The sequence below is a fragment of the Phyllobates terribilis genome, unplaced genomic scaffold, assembly GCF_046119375.1.
Source record: "Phyllobates terribilis strain yellow unplaced genomic scaffold, ASM4611937v1 Scaffold_11__3_contigs__length_659146591, whole genome shotgun sequence".
NCBI classification, from domain to species: domain Eukaryota; kingdom Metazoa; phylum Chordata; class Amphibia; order Anura; family Dendrobatidae; genus Phyllobates; species Phyllobates terribilis.
The window spans coordinates 483,311,004-483,331,158 of NW_027362771.1; the positions used below are offsets into that span (position 1 = coordinate 483,311,004).

The 20,155-nt window shown below is 43.9% G+C and overlaps 1 protein-coding gene across 2 annotated transcripts in view; it reads left to right on the plus strand.

Moving 5' to 3' along the window:
* The first annotated feature begins 4,482 nt into the window (after positions 1-4,482).
* The window catches only part of MAP2K5 (mitogen-activated protein kinase kinase 5), a 146,581-nt gene continuing 130,908 nt past the window's right edge, over positions 4,483-20,155 (plus strand). For both annotated transcript variants that reach the window (XM_073653460.1, XM_073653462.1), the window contains exons 1-3: positions 4,483-4,720; positions 9,879-9,927; positions 12,705-12,772. In XM_073653460.1, coding sequence (XP_073509561.1) covers positions 4,586-4,720; positions 9,879-9,927; positions 12,705-12,772 — 252 coding nt within the window. In that variant the 5' untranslated portion in view covers positions 4,483-4,585. The remainder of the gene's footprint in view (positions 4,721-9,878; positions 9,928-12,704; positions 12,773-20,155) is intronic.

Here is a 20,155-nt window from a genome sequence, read left to right on the forward strand (position 1 = left end):
ATGTAAAAAAATATGTAGATACATAAAAATTTGGATAAACTTTCAGAAGAGAAAAACTTTTCAAGTACAGCCAGCAATTTGTTCCTTAGCCATCTATGAGTATCTTCTTACAGGTGTGTATTATGGGCAATTTACTTGTGGTTTACTGCCTCAATGTGTGGGTTCAGCCTCATAGCCATAAATTGTTTCTTTGTGGTTTAGTTGCTTCAGAAGAAGAGATATTTTGTCCATGGACGTATAATTCTTTCATTGATATGCCTTTTCATTCCCCACATAAATACCATATATGAAGGCCCTAATACACAGATGAAAATGGGCCGATGAATGATCATTCGTAAGTCAAATGAGCAATTGTTCGTCGATGGACCCAAACCCATCACCATCTGAATCTGCATTTTTGGATTTTTTGACCGATGATGCAGCCAGTGTAGATCATTAGCCAAAAAAATAATTCAGCACTCCTGACCAGTGTTTTGAACAATAACGAATGATCTCTTGTTTCACTGAAGCAGCCGACGATCGTGTGTTGGGGTTAAAATCGACCATTTCATTTGCGTTTTTGTCTAATGTATATGGGCTTCCCAAGGCCTGGTTCCCACGCAGCAGGATTCTGTGGGTCCACAGTCAAGAGGAGCAAAGATTAATTTGATTGATAAAAAGGGTGTCCAAATAAGAAGACCCATTTAACTATGTGATGACTGGTCCAATTTTGGCTGTGAGGACCTGCACAATTTTTTATCTTTTGAAGTCTGTGGTGATAACTTGTGCTGTTCATCCTAGCTGTATGAGGCTTTGTTTTTGAAAAAAAAGTTGTACAATCAGACTGAATTCAAATGTCCGTGTTACATGGTCAGTACAGGAAAAAAATGGAGACACGGCACCTCATGTATCATCCTCAAAGAAGGCATGAATACAGGAGAAGCAATCATGCCTACCTGGAAAAGTTGTGGTGTCGAGCACAACTCTCATGGAAATCAACTCTCGTCAGTGGAACTGCTGCCCTTCACTCTTTCTTGCCAGGTTATAAATAGTCATTACGTTTCACACTAAACTTCCAGTTATACGATCCGTATACTGACCGCAATGTCCTGAATGACCTCAGACTTGTGAATCCTCCCAGCGCCCGCACTGCGGAGATTCCCCAGTGTCTGCGTCGGGATCGGCAGTCAAGTATGCGATCGGCAGTCAAGTATGCGATATGCATCCTCCTGGCCAGAACCCGTCTAGTGGGCGCGACCTTGCTCAATATATCCCCTTTAATAAAGTTTATTATGAAAGAGGTGTATTTATTTAATTCATTTTCCATTCTTTAATCCCAAGGGGAGATTTTTATTTTGTAACTATTTGTTTTTAGTACTAATTGTACATAGGCAGCAGTTAGGGCAAACTTAGGTATGCAACCAGGGAGTATGGCTTGACAGCCAAACGTCGGATCTTATTGCAACACAGGGTTTCTCTGTAAAACGATCCGTGAAAGCTGTAAACAGCGTTCATCGGCTTTCTCTGATGACTAGAGGGTGACTTTTTCTTAAAGGGGTTTCCTGGGCTGGGTATGTTTGTCTGGGATTGATTCTGACGGTATCATGCGGAATCCTAACAGTGTGTAATATTCATTGTCGGGATTCCGCTCTTTTTGACAGTTGACTACACACGGTCATGTGCCAATCACTTCTCTTCTAGCTTGTCTTAGTGGAATATTGGCATGTGAGTGTAAGTAGGCAAATTGCATATTAGCGATGACGTGACCACCGCTCGGTCAGAAAGGAATCCTATGTATGTATTACACATTGCTAGGATACAGCATGATTTAGTTAGATACAGTCCCTGCTGAAATATATACCAGGTATGGAAAACCCCTTTAAAGGGAACCTGTCACGTCCTATCAACTATCTACACTGCCCCCTTTGCTTTGTTAGTGATGCAATGTGCATCACTAACAAGCTTTTTTCATTAAAATTGGTAGTAGTATAATGATTTTATAACATTATATACACTTGGTCCTACCTGGTGCATCAGTCATAGGGTAGTGATCTTGCTATTCAGTCAGGGGCGGCACTGCATTCACTCACTGCTGGCGCCGCCCACGTATTTGAATATTGCTCTCGGCAAGCGCTGATAGTATTGGGGCGCATGCGCATTTTTAAATGTCCAGCCGCGGGTTCGCGTGTGCGCAGTGAGGCAGTGTAGTTTCCAGCTTTACTGCGCATGCGTTATGCCCGGCTGCTCCCCGCACATGCGCAGTGAAGTTCCCAGCTTCACTGCCCACGCAATGGGAGCAGCTCATCGTAGCGCATGTGCAGTGAAGCTGGAAACTACACAGCCTCACTGCGCACACGCAGCTCCAAGCACTGGAAGCTTCACTGCCTGGCCGTGTCATACAGCGCATGCGCCCCACAAATATCAGCGCTCGCCGGGAGCAGTATTCAAATACATGGGTGGCGCCAGCCCTGACTGAATGTGGCGCCCGCCCATGACTGAATATGAGGATCACACCCCTATAACTAAACAAACAGGTAGGATTATAATTATATAAAATGTTATATACTCATTATATTTGCTCCTATTTTAATGAAAAAAAGCGTGTTAGTGATGCACATTGCATCACTAACAATGCAATGGGGGCAGTGTACATAGTAGATGAAACATGACAGGTTCCCATTAAGTCCCACCTTTGCTTGCACTGGCACAATTGCAGCACCCACATGGTTAAAATTACAAGTATGCTCTTCATGATGGGGCTACATCCTGCTGCTCTTGAAGATGTAATTTTGGGGTCCAGCATTCTGTGCTAGTTAATTTTTTAAAGGGGTTGCCCATTACTGTAATGTCTACTCTGACAAAATAGTGAAAGGCTGCAGCCAATCAGCTGCCACATGAAATAACAATGTCTAATGACTGCTGAGAATCATGGTGGTGACATCGCAAGAGTGACGCCGGTCATTTTGTTTGGGTCACACTAGGACTTAAGAAGGGGTTGTCCAGTGGTACACATAGCGGTTAGAAATAAATTTTCTAATAAAGAGCTCCAAATTCCCTGCATAGCATGACTTTGAAGGGAACGATCCCCCCCCCCCCCCTCCTTCCTCACCCCAAATTGTTTATATGGTTATGTAGCTCCTAGACTGAAAAAATTGCTGTATTAATTCATATGTAAATGAGGCTTAACGGGTTATTTCCTTCTTCATAAATGGGTATTGTCGGATAGCGCTTGTAAATACAAGCAATTTTCTCATTTACTGCTTATTAAAATTTTCAGCCATTCTTGAGATATTAACACTTTTGTTTACAGCTCATTGCCTTGGAGACCGACCACCGCTGCCAGATAGCAGAACATGTATAGTGCTTACAAGATCTTTTCTATTCAGCTAGTAAGCACTGTGCTGAAGCTGGCCAGGATCGCTGGAGTGCACTGCTACATTCTAATCCTGGCCATCGTCAGCGCAGTGCTTACAAGGTAGACAACAGTGGTGGTCAGTGTCCTAGACAACAATCAGTAAACAAAATTCAATATCTCAAAACTGACTGCAAATTTTAATAAGCAGTAAACTGCATAAGTGCTACCCGACAACACCCCTTTAAGTGCTCTAGAAGTGTCAAAGCACTTTCCAAGCCCCTGCCTCTAATCACCTTTCCCTGCATGACTGACTCGTCATTCTGACCGCCTCAAAAAAGTTCAGCCTTGTGGCATGTTCACACTAAGGGTTTTTTCTGGCAGTCAAAAACGTCACTTTCTTGAACGCAAGATGCTTCAGGAATCGCTTCTGGTCTCTGGCGTTTTGCTATGTTAATGTTTTTATTGGCATTTTCTATAAAGGTTTATTTTTAGTGTTTTTATGAGCGAATTTTTGACATTTTATATAATTCATGGAAGCATTTTCTTCCTTGCTTTTCTGTTGTTTTTTTTATGCTTCCAATTAAAGAATATTTCACCTTTCTAGCAGAATACGTCTGAAGCGCTGACATGGGACTTCCTCAACACTTGGATTTTTGAAGTTTTTAGGGAGAATTATCCTTTATGGTTTTCTAGAGAAATCCTCGTCTGAAATCCATGCGTTTTTTTCTATATTTTCAGCTCTAATGTGATTTTTTTAATCCTTTTTTTTTTTGCAGACTTTTGACTCCACTCAAATAAGTGACACTTTTATTTCTGTGCTGAGATTATCAACACCTAACTCACTAATAGTGCGGCCAGATTGCGGAGGGGGGTTTCTTTCGGGCTGGGAAGAAGCTGGGTGACACAACCCCTGTGAAGCTCAACTGTGCCCGAAACAACTGAACAGGAAGCTCAATAGGGTTTCTCTTTGAGCACCCCATTTTAGTAGTGTCGTGTGTCGGGATTTGTATTTCTCTGCTCCTCAAGACCAATGTAAAATGCTCTTGCTGAAGTCTGACTGAACAGCTGACTGCTCGTTGCCATTGACAAACATGTCGCATGTACGGTCTTAATGACGGTTTTCCCTCTTTAAATATGGTGACGCGTACGTTGCCCTTTTCTTCCCTGATCTTCCGGCGCACAACTCTTTGGTTCCGCCAGTCACACTGTGTTCCCTGAGCCCCCGTACGATGTAACCCGGCCCGGGCCGGGATGCTGCTACTTGGCTACGAGCACCCTCAGGACATGGACAGCCAGGCCTTGGTCATCCGGATCCGCATCCCTGATGGAGGCGCCGTGGACTGGACCGTGCAGCCGGCCACACAGCTTCTGTTTCGGGACATCCTGGTAAGGAGGGCCCTGAGGGACTCAAACGGGTGTCCCTGCTGACGTCACCGTGACATCACACCCTGCTGGAGGTCTCTCCTATTAGCTGCTTTCTAGGTTGAAGCCTCCATCAATCCCCGGTACAGCAGCACTGTCCACACTACAGGGAGGCTTCTACCTGCCATAGTGCCCCTCACATCAGTGCCAGCCCCAGAAATGTCACCTATAAATAAGTAATCTCTGAGCGCGGGCTCATTAACCCCTTCTTGAATGGCCATTATTTGTTTTTGCACTTTCTCTTTTTTTCCGCCCTTCCCAGAGCCATAAATTTCTTTTTTTTCCCCATCAATGTTGGCGTTTTTTAGCGCTTGTGTTTTTTTTTGTTGTTGTGGGATGACTTGTAGTTGTGAATGATGCCACAGAATGTGTGGAAAAGAGGGTGATATAGTGACAAAACCGCAACCCCGCCATTGTTTTTTGGGGTTCATTGTGCAGTAAAAATGACCTGATTCTTTATGTTGTTACGATTACGTCAATACCAAACTTTTTTTTTATAGTTTTTGTATTAATAAACTGTATGTATTGTATATAGTTTGTGGCACCATAACGTTTTTATTGTGTGTGTGTGTGTGTGTGTGTGTGTGTGTATGTGTATATATATAAGGACCAAGATGGCAGTGATTGGAGGAGGGGGTCCCTGGCTGCCATGCTAACAGAGCATCACAAGAGCGGTGGAAGGGCAATTGGGTTTACTGCATGCCAAAATGAGTGACAGCGGTTAGAGGCCGCGTGACACTCAGATGCAGTTGAAGTTCAGACTTTCAGCTTTCATTTGAGGGTATCCACATTAAAATTGGATGAAGGGTTTAGGAGTTTCAGCTCCTTAACATGTGCCACCCTGTTTTTAAAGGGACCAAAAGTAATAGGACAGATTAAATAATTGTAAATAAAATGTTCATTTCTAGTACTTGGTTGAAAACCCTTTGTTGGCAATGACTGCCTGAAGTCTTGAACTCATGGACATCACCAGACGCTATGTTTCCTCCTTTTTGATGCTCTGCCTGGCCTTCACTGCGGTGGTTTTCAGTTGCTGTTTGTTTGTGGGCCTTTCTGTCTGAAGTTTAGTCTTTAACAAGTGAAATGCATGCTCAATTGGGTTCAGATCAGGTGACTGACTTGGCCATTCAAGAATATTCCACTTCTTTGCTTTAATAAACTCCTGGGTTGCTTTGGCTTTATGTTTTGGGTCATTGTCCATCTGTAGTATGAAACGACGACCAATCAGTTTGGTTGCATTTGGCTGGATCTGAGCACACAGTATGGCTCTGAATACATCAGAATTCATTCGGCTGCTTCTGTCCTGTGTCACATCATCAATAAACAGTAGTGACCCAGTGCCACTGGCAGCCATGCATGCCCAAGCCATCACACTGCCTCCGCTGTGTTTTACAGATGATGTGGTATGATTTGGATCATGAGCTGTACCACGCCTTCGCCATACTTTTCTCTTTCCATCATTCTGGTAGAGGTTGATCTTGGTTTCATCTGTCCAAATAATGTTCTTCCAGAACTGTGCTGGCTTTTTTAGATGTTTTTTAGCAAAGTCCAGTCTAGCCTTTTTCTTCTTGATGCTTATGAGTGGCTTGCACCGTGCAGTGAACCCTCTGTATTTACTTTCATGCAGTCTTCTCTTTATGGTAGATTTGGATATTGACACGCCTACCTCCTGGAGAGTGTTGTTCACTTGGTTGGCTGTTGTGAAGGGGTTTCTCTTCACCATGGAGATTATTCTGCGATCATCCACCACTGTTGTCTTCCGTGGGCACCCAGGTCTTTTTGCATTGATGAGTTCACCAGTGTTTTCTTTCTTTCTCAGGATGTACCAAACTGTAGATTTTGCCACTCCTAATATTGTAGCAATTTCTTGGATGGTTTTTTTCTGTTTTTTGCAGCTTAAGGATGGCTTGCTTCACCTGCATGGAGAGCTCCTTTGACCGCATGTTTACTTCACAGCAAAATCTTCCAAATGCAAGCACCACACCTCAAATCAACTCCAGGCCTTTTATCTGCTTAATTGAGATTGACATAATGAAGGGATTGTCCACACCTGTCCATGAAATAGCCTTGGAGTCTATTGTCCAATTACTTTTGGTCCCTTTAAAAACAGGGTGGCACATGTTAAGGAGCTGAAACTCTTAAACCCTTCATCCAATTTTAATGTGGATACCCTCAAATGAAAGCTGAAAGTCTGAACTTCAACTGCATCTGAATTGTTTTGTTTAAAATTCATTGTGGTAATGTCTAGAACCAAAATTAGAAAAATGTTGTCTCTGTCCAAATATATATCGACCTAACTGTAACTCCAAGTAAATCAAACTTCTGTGAAATCAAACTGTCCACTTAGGAAGCAACACTGATTGACAATCAATTTCACATGCTGTTGTGCAAATGGAATAGACAATAGATGGAAATTATTGGCAATTATCAAGACACCCTCAATAAAGGAGTGGTTCTGCAGGTGGGGACCACAGACCAATGCTTTCTGGCTGATGTTTTGGTCACCTTTGAATGTTGGTTGTGCTTTCACACTTGTGGTAGCATGAGACGGACTCTACAACCCACAGAAGTTGCTCAGGTAGTGCTGCTCATCCAGGATGGCACATCAATGCGAGCTTTGGCAAGAAGGCTTGCTGTTTCTGTCACTGTAGTGTCCAGAGGCTGGAGGCGCTACCAGGAGAGGTGGAGGGGGCCATAGGAGGGCAACAACCCAGCAGCAGGACCGCTACCTCCGCCTTTGTGCAAGGAGGAACAGGAGAAGCACTGCCAGAGCCCTGCAAAATTACCTCCAGCAGGCCACAAATGTGCATGTGTCTGCACAAACGGTTAGAAACCGACTACATGAGGGTGGTATGAGGGCCCGACGTCCACAGATGGGGGTTGTGCTCACAGCCCAACACCGTGCAGGATGCTTGGCATTTGGCACAGAACACCAGGATTGGCAAAGTTGCCACTGGACCCCTGTGCTCTTCACAGATGAAAGCAGGTTCACACTGAGCACATGTGACAGACGTGACAGAGTCTGGAGACGCCGTGGAGAGCGATCTGCTGCCTGCAACATCCTTCAGCATGACCGGTTTGGCAGTGGGTCAGGAATGGTGTGGGGTGGCATTTCTTTGGAGGGCCGCACAGCCCTCCATGTGCTCGCCAGAGGTAGCCTGACTGCTATTAGGTACCGAGATGAGATCCTCAGACCCCTTGTGAGACCATATGCTGGTTGGGTTGGCCCTGGGTTCCTCCTAATGCAGGACAATGCCAGACCTCATGTGGCTGAAGTGTGTCAGTAGTTCCTGCAAGATGAAGGCATTGAAGCTATGGACTGGCCCGCCCGTTCCCCAGACCTGAATCAGATTGAGCACATCTGGGACATCATGTCTTGCTCCATCCACCAACGTCACGTTGCACCACAGACTGTCCAGGAGTTGGTGGATGCTTTAGTCCAGGTCTGGAGGAGATCCCACAGGAGACCATCCGCAACCTCATCAGGAGCATGCCCAGGCGTTGTAGGGAGGTCATACAGGCACGTGGAGGCCACACACAATACTGAGCCTCATTTTGACTTGTTTTAAGGACATTACATCAAAGTTGGATCAGCCTGTAGTGTGTTTTTCCACTTTAATTTTGGGGGTGACTCCAAATCCAGGCCTCCATTGATTAATACATTTGATTTCCATTGATGATTTTGTGTGATTTTGTTGTCAGCACATTCAACTTTGTACAGAACAAAGTATTCAATGAGAATATTTCATTCATTCAGATCTAGGATGTGTTATTTGAGTGTTCCCTTTATTTTTTTGAGCAGTGTATAAAGAAAAACCTCCAGTGTCGATTGTGGAGCAGTGTAAGCCATGTAACCAGCATTCTGCCGTCTTTCTTTAGGTGCGGTGCTGATGCCACTAACAGTTGTGCCACCTCTTGAACATGGCACTTCAAACTTCACACCTGGTATAAATGTGACTAATTTTGCCAAATCTAAAGCCTCTTTCACACATCTGTCCCTCGTGGAGTTCTGTGCACGGACCGGTTATGGGGCTCCTGACCCGAATTGGTCGCCTTATGGGCACATATGAGACTGGAGTTTGGGTCAGGAGACCTGCGGCAGGTCCATGCATCACAGCCCTTAGACCATGAAAGACTGATGTGTGAACCGGCCTGGAGCTGGAGCCGTATAGAAGAGGTTACTGAATAGCCACTATGGCTCCGTTCACATTTCTGTTTTGAGTTCAGTTTTTTTGTTCCATTTAAGAACAAACAGAATTCATACCACAAACTATTTGTTGCTTACTGATCCGAGGACCCTTGTGACATCCTGATTCCATTAGGAGCATTTTTTAGAACACAAGAAAAAGCGCAGCATGGAGAACTTTTCCTTCTGTTTTAAAAACTGACACATAAGTACCGCAGACGTACCTGCTAATACTCAGTGGGTCCTCTGCTTGCATTTGCATCAATTAGAACACTGGTTCAATTTGGGCTTGTATTCCTACAAAGGAACCCCCATACAGATATGTGAACACATTTTAAGTTCTGAAGTTCAGAACTTTGAAAAAACTTAAGATGGAAACAAAATGAGCTCATACCTTGCAATAGTGCATATAAGTAACCTAGGGGACTTCGTAAACACTTTTTGATTAAAAAAAAAAGTGTTAAAGCCATCCCACCAGCGCCAAGGTGTACCCTTTCAGGACAGTCCTAACCTCTAGTACTTAGTCCCCCATGTTATTTACATTGCTTTTTACTTGCTTACTTCAGGGTATATGTACATTTTGTTTTATCTTCGGTTTTGTCTGTTTAATGGCCAGTGTGAACATGTTCAGAACTTTAAAACCTTTGGGTGACCCCCTCTGTGGGAGCTGTTAATGGTCATCAAGCAATCCATTTACACTGATACTGTCCAGTTACTGCTGACAATGGGAGTGTCAGTTTAGTATATTTCCTGGAGGAATAACCGAGGAACAATGCAATGCTAAGATCTGTCCCAGAATTGCTATTTCATGGAGGACACAAGTATTTATTAGAACAGACCTGTCAGGAGTGGTGACCAGGGCTTTAGAGGAAGTAAAGCGTAAGTTCTTCAGTCCGTCTTGCTGATTGATTATTTTTTTTGTTTCACTTTCTCTAGGATGTGATTGGCCAGGTTCTCCCGGATGCTACAACGACAGCATTTGAATGTGAGAAAATTATCATCTTTATAGGAATTCTTATAAAAGACTCCTGTTAACACCAGAGCTATCAGTCGAAACTGTCAGTATATATTAAGTCCATTTCCTTGTAGGGTATACAGGCCCTATCAAAATCACACCTTTAGTGTTGTAATCGCTGTCTCCGTTCTGCAGAAACCAAAGTTTAATCATGTATGTTAATTAGGATGCTGGATGCACCCTGGGTGTGACCAAGAGGCTCAGTGCACTGCTCCTAACACTGGTTTCGCACTCCCCGCCTCCCTCATTGGTTATTAACAGAGCTGGCTTAACTGAGCTTTCTCTGTATACAGTTCTCACTCCAGGCAAGCCAGTGCTGTCAATCACAAGTGAGGGAGGCCGGGACATTCAAAACCAGTGGGCAGAACTTAGCCACACCCAGAGTGCACAGCGCATCCTAATTAGCATGGTTGATTTAAACTTCAGTTTCTGCATAACGGAGGCAGCGATCGGCCTGACGGACTCCCTTTAATACAGTCACCCACCAGAGAGCCATTTATACGAACGCAATCCACTGTGCTACTATATCAGCTTAAAGGGGAACTTATTCCCTGTATAGAGGCTCACAGAAATCATTGAGTTCAGCCCCCAAAGGGGAGAAAGCATCTGGAGATAGCTGGATGTATTGTGAATTTGTATGTACAGCATATGGATAGTTATTTGAAGCTGTGCAATGCGATCTGCGTCACTGCCATAAAAATGAATGGGAGTTTTTTACTTTAATTCCCATTCACTTCTATGGGGAGTTATGCAAACAGTGCAGCGCAGGTGCATTTGGCTGTTTCGCATCTGCGCCTCGGGTGGCCGGGAACTACAAGCAGTTATTCCAAACTTTTCCATGAAAGATAGACATGGGGTTAAACCTTTAACAATTGAGTTAGTTGGAGTTCTGTAAAAAAAAAAGTATGCATTTAGCTCCCTCTAGTGGCAGCTGTAAGGTAAACAGAATTTTAGCATTTTACCCTGCAGTGAAGATTTAGGACCCGCTCACCTCAGGCCCAATGGCTCTTAGAGGATTTTTCCTGGTACTTTATACCACCAGAGCTTAGCAGTTTCCAACCTGGCGAATACCTGTCCAAAAGGCGGCACATGTGCAGGGTGGGAGAGTGCGGAGCCTGCGCCCTGCCTGTATTCTATCTACAAGATGATGGTATCTTCGCCTCGTTGCCTCCCACTCTATCAGTTAGTGCTTGTTCATTGTGAATATTTTACTGCGGCGCCGGGAGAGTTTTCATTTAAGTTTTTACTGCATCACGTTGTTTTCTATGTTCTGGGTTTATTAGGTGACCTCCCGGGCAGCTACTACAAATTTCTGGTGGAGACTAAAACCATAAAAAGAAATAGGTTGTGAAGCGCAGGCTGGGACCGCGCTGAGGTCGCTTCACTGCCGGCGCTTTGCACAGCTAGGATAGCTCACTTTATATTAGGATGTTTCTCTATCTTGCATGATTCTTTTCGGTAAGTGTACAATGCTTTTTTTTGGATTTTTTTGCAGTGTATGTACGTAGTGTGGTGTTAGCGTGAGCTACAGGCATCTTCACTTTCTATGACTTAAAGGTGGTAGCATGTGCTAGATCTGTGAGAAATGGCCCCTGGTTCTGAAATTGGGCTTTATTTTAAGCTAGGGCTAAGTTTCCCCATCGCATCAGAATTAGGCATTACGTGGGACTTTAATAGCAGGTTTCCCATTGAAGTGAATGGCTCTGAGTACGATCACTAGGTGCAGAAGCAGAGATTCACTTATGTGCCTCTACTTTTCCCTGGAAGTTTTGTTCGTACAGCTTATAGCTCCAGTCATAAAGCGTCTTCCCATATTGAAACGCAATGGGATATGCCGTCATTGTATGGTGAGTGAGGGTATGACTTCTGGGATCCTCACTGATCCTGGGAACGTTGGCACTATAGTGCCCTGCCCTGCTGGGAAATGCAGCTGACCCTATTCATGTGAATGGTGACATGCTGCAGTTCATTCACTTTAAAATGTAGGGAAGCTTAGAAAATGGGAGTAGTTGGTCTGCACTCAATCTACTGAACTGATCTTTGGGTACAAGAAGAACTTTAGTGAAGGTGCAGGACACCAACGCGTTTCAGAGACGAATATCCTTCTTTGTCATGTAAGTAACTTGCATAAGTTGGTGTTTAACACCTGATGAAGGAGGCGGTTAGTCTCCTAAATGCCTTGTTGTCCTGCACCTTTAATAAAGTGCTTCTTGTACCCAGACATCAATTCAGTGGATTGAGTGACGACCAACTACTCCCATTTTCTCTTCCTCACTACTACTACTGTAGATCTGGCAGGCACACATCTTCCTACAGGCTACTCTGGCTGTTATGCTCCCAGCAAAACTAAATAGGAGTTTTTGAGTTCATCTCCACAACTTTTTAACCCACACATTGGCACCCTAAGAAGCACGTTCTTTCTTTTTTTTTTCTCTTCGCATGTAATGATCACTTTAGAATGGCAATACCCCTTAAAGTGTGCCATATAAAATAAGAAAAATATATTCAACAATTGTGGTTGGATCGTTTAGTAATCCTATGTGTATGAGGACCTCCTGACTCTTCCACCAAATGCCAAAAGAGCTTTGCCTCTTCTTTCGGCCCGCAACTGCGGATCCAAGGAATCGTCCCTGCTGGAGTGGTGTGGGCCATGTGGGTATACAAACAGAGATCCATACTTGTGATTAAAATGTGTTTTTTATTTTTATTTCTTAAATTTCCGTTCTTTTGTATTTTTAATTTTGTAGATGAAGATGAAGACGGTGACCGGATTACTGTCAGGAGTGATGAGGAGATGAAGGCTATGTTGTCCTATGTAAGTCTTATTTCCTATAAAAGTGTTTTAGAATTTGTTAATGTCAATTTTCTCATCCCCTTCTCTGTTTTTCCTGCACTGCTGCACCCCTCGCTCTGCAGAGATATCATAGAGCGGATGCGGCACTTCACCTTCACTGTGGACCCTTTTATTCTTGATAGCAGTGAAGGTCTCAGGCCATTCATAAAGTGTTGGACATACGAAGTGATAAGCCATCATTTCAAAATGGGAATACTTCTTAAAGGGGGGTTTCAAGACTAAACCTCTATTTTTGTAATGCCTCGATCTTTGTGCAGATTGCCGAATCCTGACAGTGTTCATTATGCACACTCTCAGGATTCCTCCCTGTTGCCTTTGTGAGAGGTCGTCACCTGACCGCTCATATGCGATGTGCATAGTTGTGGTTGTGTGCCAACTAGCTTCTCATCCTCTTCTCTCAATAAAACATTGAGAAAAGCAGATAAAATTGCCAGTCAGTCCATGACAGCAAGGTCGCAAATTGTGTGCATATTGGACACTGTCAGGATTAGGCAGCGAGATACAGGCAGTGAAGAAACGTATGTATAGGCGGAAAACCAATTTAAAGATTGTCATACATATGAGAAAAAAAGTTGTTCATATCCGTCAATTTTAGCTTGATTGTATAGCAATTTTATGTATATAGGGACCGCCTGACTCGTTGCCCAATGGCACAGGGACTTCAACAGGCCGATCCTATGTTAGTGCAGATGTGGGGCTTCAGCTTTTACGTGTGGTGGATATTATACAGATCTGTCCCATAGGACAGAACACAATGTGTAACTCCGCTGTCGGAGCCCTTGTTCAGCACTGTCATCCTCCGTCTAGCACTTACCTGTGTCTGTGTAGTCATCCCTAGCCGTCTGTCTTCCAGCTACTTGTCAGGTCCTGGAGATACAAATGATCTCCTATGACTTGGAGGGTGAGGGTCTCGCTTGATGTTTTTTAATGTGAACAGCACATTAGGAATAATCTCTCTTAATGACTTGTGCATTAGGTATCGTGCCGGATAAATGAACTATCAGTTTCTAAGCTTTTTTTATGCAGTACTTAAAGTTACGCCTCATTGGTAATTAACCCCCTCCAGGCTGTCAGCTGCCTTTTCTTCTTCTCATTCCGGTGGGATTGCACTAACTTAAGTCTACTTGTGAAGTGTATCCACACATACTATAAACTGAGCAAGACCAGACATTATGATCAAGATGCTGTGTCTGCAATACTTTGTGCCGGCAGTATGAAGGAACTCTGGTTCTTTGTGGGCGGCATTGGCCATACACCGAGAAGTCTCGACTGAGTGCTCCTTTGGCTGACCACTCTCTCCACAACTTCTCTCCTCAATACACCTTCATGCACCACACACAGTCAAGTACTAATGACCATGCGATGAAAACTTTAAACATGGCTGAATTCTTTCCAGATGGTGACGGCCTGTAATTTAAAAGTATCGCTCATTGTTAAAGGGGTATTCTCATCTCCAAGATCCTATCCCAATATGTAGTAGGTATAATAATAATAATATTAGCAAATACCTCCAATTAGAAATGTAGTATAGTTCTTCTGATTTGCTATGTCTCTTTCCTCGTGTGCAGGCATCGCAGGACATTAGGTATCCATGGTTATCATCATTGATACAGTAATAGTTAGTTAGCTAGTTATTAGTTTACAGACAGTGCAATGAAGCTTATAAGGAAAAGAACACCTTACCAACAGTTTAGCATGGTGGAGGATCCATAATGCTGTGAGGTTGCTTTGCTGCGTCTGGTACTGGAGGCCAAGAGATTTTAGATCGAAATGTCCTACGCAGTGTAAGAAAACTTGGTTTGAGTCGAAGATCATGGGTCCTCTAGCAAGACAATGACCCAAAACTACACAGGAATGGTTGAAAAAGAAAAAATGGACTGTTTTGAAATGGCCAACAATGAGTCCTGACCTCAATCCCATTGAAAATCTTTGGGGTGAGCTGAAATCTGCCATTGGGAAAAAGAACCCTGCAAACATTCAAGAGCTTGATCAAACTGCAAAGGAAGAGTGGGAGAAAATTCCTGCTGAGAAGTGCAAGTAGCTTATAGATGGCTACAAGAAGTGATTGAAGGCTGTCAGCAATGCCAAAGGGTGTGCAACCAAGTATTAATTAGGGGTGCCTTTATTGCTGGACATGCTGTTTCTTCTTTGAAATTGCAACTTGTAAGTTGAAAAACAATGATTTATTGTTGTATTACTTTGGACCACTAATTAAAAAATCCTGAGGCTATAACTTTGGTACATTTCCATTTATCACTGAAGATATTGTACAGTCTATAAAAAAATGAAGTGGTGCCAATAATGGTGAGCAGCAGTGTCACCTCTGCTGTACTCCCCAACCCCCACACACTATCCAGAGAAGTGTCAGTATTCACACTTATGTCTGCTATGCTCAGGCACCATGTAATCTTTTCAATAAGAGCAGAGCAAGGTCTCATTACATCCATTACTTCTTTATGAGATGTAATGACAGCCTGATTTCCCTGCAGAGCGAGTACAAGTTGCTTGAGAATAGCAGACACACACTGAGAAACCTGATGCAAAGAAGTTGTCCAATCCTTGGACAACCCTTTTTCATACCCCATGTTTGGCCCCAATAAAATTAAAAATCTTATACTCTCCTCCCGTGCTTGCGCCGTTGCAGCGGTGTCGGCACTCACTCTCCCGGGACTCGCGTGTGGTTGTTATGATACATGAGCCCGGTGCCCAATCACCACTGACATCACGGTCTCCTCCCAATCCCTCTTGATTGCTTATATGTATGAAGTAGGAGACAGGGACACCAGCGGTGATTGGGAGTCCCGGGAGAGCGAGTGCCGACACTGCTGGAACGGCGCCGGCGCAGGAGGGGAGTATGGGTGTTTTTATTTTATCTGGGCCAAACGTGAGGAATGTGAAGGGGTTGTTCTAGTAGTGGACCACCCCTTTAAGACATTGTGGGGGAGTGGTCTTTCTCCAGAGTTTAGTTGCCTGCTTATGATTGTGCAATGTCATACAGGGGAGGAAGTACTCGATCCCCAGTGAAAACTCTCTGATAACACCCAGTTGGACGTAAAAGGAAGAAAAAAAGTTAATTTATTAGGTTTGATTGCTAATATCTACCAAATAGAGGGGCAAAAAAGTTTTATTCCACTCTGCCGCTACTATTTCATCACGTGTCCAATTTAACATAAAAAAATTTGGTCCTCTTTAACCCCTTTATGACGTGGTACATAATAGTACGCACCACGTCATAGCCCCCTGTTCAGCGCAGGCTCCGGCGCTGATCCCACACTAAACCGGGCACATGACAGCTGATCTGATCAGCTGACATGTACCCGCAACAGCCGTTGGTGGAATCGCGATCCACCCACTGCTGTTAACTAGTTAAATGCCGTTGTCAGTCTCTGACAATTTGCACAAACTGGATGCACGTCACTTACCCCACCCATCGGCGACCCGTCGCATGATCGCGGGTCACCGATGGGTTGGCATGACAATCCGGGGTCTGCAGGAGACCCCTGTGGTTGTCATGGCTAGATTGCTATGAGCGCCACCCAGAGGTCGACACTCATAGCAAGTGAGCAAATCTGCTACACACAGGCGATCTGATCATCGGCTATGTGCAACAGAGGCGATTGGAAAAGTGCTGCTTCTAGTCTCCCATGGAGACTATTGAAGCAAGCAAAAAGTGTAAAATAAAAAAAAATATAAAAGTTTAGATCACCACCCTTTCACCCCATTCAAAATAAAACAATAAAAAAAAACACGTATTTGCTATCGCCGCGTTCAGTATCGCCCGATCTATCAATAAAAAAAAACTAGCTATTGAGCCCGCTCTACACCTGGGTGGCGAGCATTTTTATTGGTATATGGTCTCCCATCCTGGTATTTGTGATGCCCCCATCCTGTTATTTGTGCTCCCCAATCCCGTTCCCCCATCCTGTTATGTGCTTTCCTCATCCCTATCCTGGTACGCATGGCACCCCTCACCCTCAATCCTGGTATGCATGGCACCCCTCACCCCCAATCCTGGTATGCATGGCACCCCTCATTCCCCAATCCTGGTATGCGTGGTACACCTCATTCCCCAATCCTGGTATGCGTGGTACCCCTCATTCCCCAATCCTGGTATGCGTGGTACCCCTCATTCCCCAATCCTGGTATGCATGGTATCCTCTGCACACATGAAAAAAAACAAAACACTTATACTCACCTTTGTTCCCTGTGCTCCAGCGCTGCTGTGTCCTCTTCTGCCGGGGGCCGGGGGAGGAGTGCGGCACCGGAGCACCGCGCTGTCCGGCGCCATTTTGCTGAAGACACACTGCAAATGTGTCTGTAGTAAAATGGCGCCGGATAGCGCTATGCGCATGCACCGATTCCACCGCCTTCACTCCGCCCCCGGTCTCCGGCCAGAAGAGAGGCACCGCAGCAACGCTCCTCCCGGTCAGGTAAGTATGGCGCCGGAGATCGTGGTATGCATTCAGTGTTTACGCATACAGTGATCTCCGGCGCCATACACTCATCTTAGCTGTAACGGCTCCATACGTGCTTCTGTCTGGAGGCAGAGTGCGCGTCACGCATGCGCAGTCTATAAAGGCTTCAGACAGATGGACGCTTGGCCGATTATATAAAAAAAATTATTAATCCGATTGGTAAACGGCGTAATGAGAAAAAAAATTCTAAACCTCAGAATTAGGGTTTTTTTGGTCGCTGCAACATTGCAATAAAATGCAATAACGGGCGATCAAAACATCGGATCTACCCCAAAATGGTATCAATAAAAACTTCAGCTCGACGCGCAAAAAATAAGCTCTCACCCAGCCCCAGATCCTGAAAAATGGAGACGCTCTGGTCTCAGAAAATGGCAACTTTTTTTTTTCTTTTTTTTTTTTTTGCAAACTTTGCATTTTTTTGGGGGAGGGGGGGGGATTTTTGTCTCACCACTTAAAGGGAACCTGTCACGTCCTAGTAGCTATGTAAACTGACCCCATTGGTTTGTTAGTGATGCAGTGTGCATCACTGACAAGCTGTTTTTATGAAAATCGATTGTAGTATAATGTTGTTATATCGTTTTATATACTTTATCTTGCCGGCTCGTATTCAGTCATAGGGGAGTGACTCTCACATTCAGTCAGTGCTGGCGCTGCCCATGACATTTGAATACTGCTCTTGACAAGTGCGATGTTTGTGGGGCGCATGCGCATTTGCACACGTCGCTCCCGGAGCGTGCGCGGTCAATGTATAGTGCAGTCACTGCGCATGCGGTGACTGAAACGATATAACAACATTATACTACCACTGATTTTCGTAAAAACAGCTGGTTAGTGATGCACACTGCATCACTAACAAACCAATGGGGGCAGTTTACATAGCTACTAGGACGTGACAGGTTCCCTTTAAATAAAAAGGGATCTACAAACTCGTAAATACCTAGAGAATAATAATGGCAGGTCCGTTTTAGCATTCAGTGAACGTGGTAAAAAAAAACAGCCCAAAAAATAACAGTGGAATTGCACTTTTTTTTTGCAATTTCACCTTACTTGGAATTTTTTTCCCTTTTTCTAGTACACTATATGGTAAAACCAGTGATGTCGTTCAAAAGTACAACTCTTTCCACAAATGGCCATATTGACCGAAAAATAAGAAAGTTATGTCTCTGGGAACAAGGGAAGCAAAACACAAAAACGGAAAGTGCTCCGGTCATGAAGGGGTTAACATTATACATTTATTTCCAGAAGTATTTGGAGAGTGACCTAATCTTGGTTATTTGGGCTCTACATGCCACTATTTTTTATTTAAATGAAGCAACTGAGATACAATTGAAGTGTAGACTTTCAGGTTAAATTAAAGGATTGAACAAAAATATCCTGTGAAACATTTAGGAATTGCAACCATTTTTCTACAAAGCCTCCTCATTTCAGGGACTCAAAAGTGATTGGAAAAATTAACTTTACATTAACCTTACAATAAATAAAATGTTTATTTTTAATACTGTGTAGAGAATCCCTTGCAGGCAATGACTGGTGACGTCCATGGCTTCCAGACTTCAGGAAAGCGCTGGGTTTCCTCCTTTGTGATGCTTTCTTAGGCCTTTACTGCCGTTGACTGCTGTTGCTTGTTTGTGGGTCTTTCTGCCTTACGTTTTGTCTTAAGTATGTGAAATTCTGTTCGATCGGGTTGAAATCTGGTGATTGACTCGGCCATTGCAGAATATTTCACTTCTTTGCCTTAAAAAGCTCCTGTGTTGCTTTCGCAGTATGTTTTGGGTCATTGTCCATCTGTACTGTGAAACACCATCCAAACAACCTTGCTGCACTTGGTTGAATCTGAGCAGAAACTATCGCCCTGTACACTTCAGAATTCATCCGGCTGCTTCTGTCCTCAGTCACATCATCAATAAACACTAGTGACCCAGTGCGATTGGAAGCCATACATGCCCATGCTCTCACACGGACTCCACCATTTGTTACAGAGGATGTGCTGTGCTCTGGATCATGAGCCGTTTCAAGCCTTCTCCATACTTTCTTCTTCTCATCATTCTGGTACAGGTTGATCATAATTTCATCTGTTCAAAGAATGCTTTTCCATAACTGGGCTTGCTTCTTTACAAGTTTTTTGGCAAAGTCTAATCTGACCTTTCTATTTTTAAGACTGATTAATGGTTTACACCTTGTGGGGAACCCTCTGTATTTGTTCTCATGAAGTCTCTTTACGGTAGACTTAGATACTGAAACCCCTACTTCCTGGAGACTGTTCTTCCCTTGGGTGGATGTCGCAAAGGGTTTTTTTTTCACCATGGAAAGGATTAGACAATCATCCACTACTGTTGTCTTCTGCTGACGTTCAGGCCTTTTTGAGTTCTTTATTTTTTTGCGGAATGTACTAAACTGTTGATTTGGTCACTCCTAACATTTCTGCTATCTCTCTGATGGATTTTTCCATCAGCCTAATGATGGTTTGTTTCTCTTCCATTGAGAGCTCCTTTGACCTCATGTTGTGGGTTCACAGCAACATCTTCCAAATGCAAATGCCACTCCTGGAATTGGATCCAGACCTTTTACCTGCTTAATTGATGATGGATTCACAAGGGAATAGCTCATGCAGGCCATTAAAGAGCTTTTGAGATAATTGTCCAATTACTTTTGGTCCCTTTAAAAAGAAGCAGCTACATATTAAAGAGCTGTAATCAGTCTCATGTTGGTCTGCCAGCTGTGGCCTCTGAGAGGCTGCAGTTTTCACATGACAGAACTTCAGAGGCCACTGATGGGCTGCAATAATCACGTGACATAACAATGTCATGTTAGTGCTGGCAGAGACCGCTCCGACATTGCTAGAACAGAGCCGGTTCGGGGAGATGAGTAT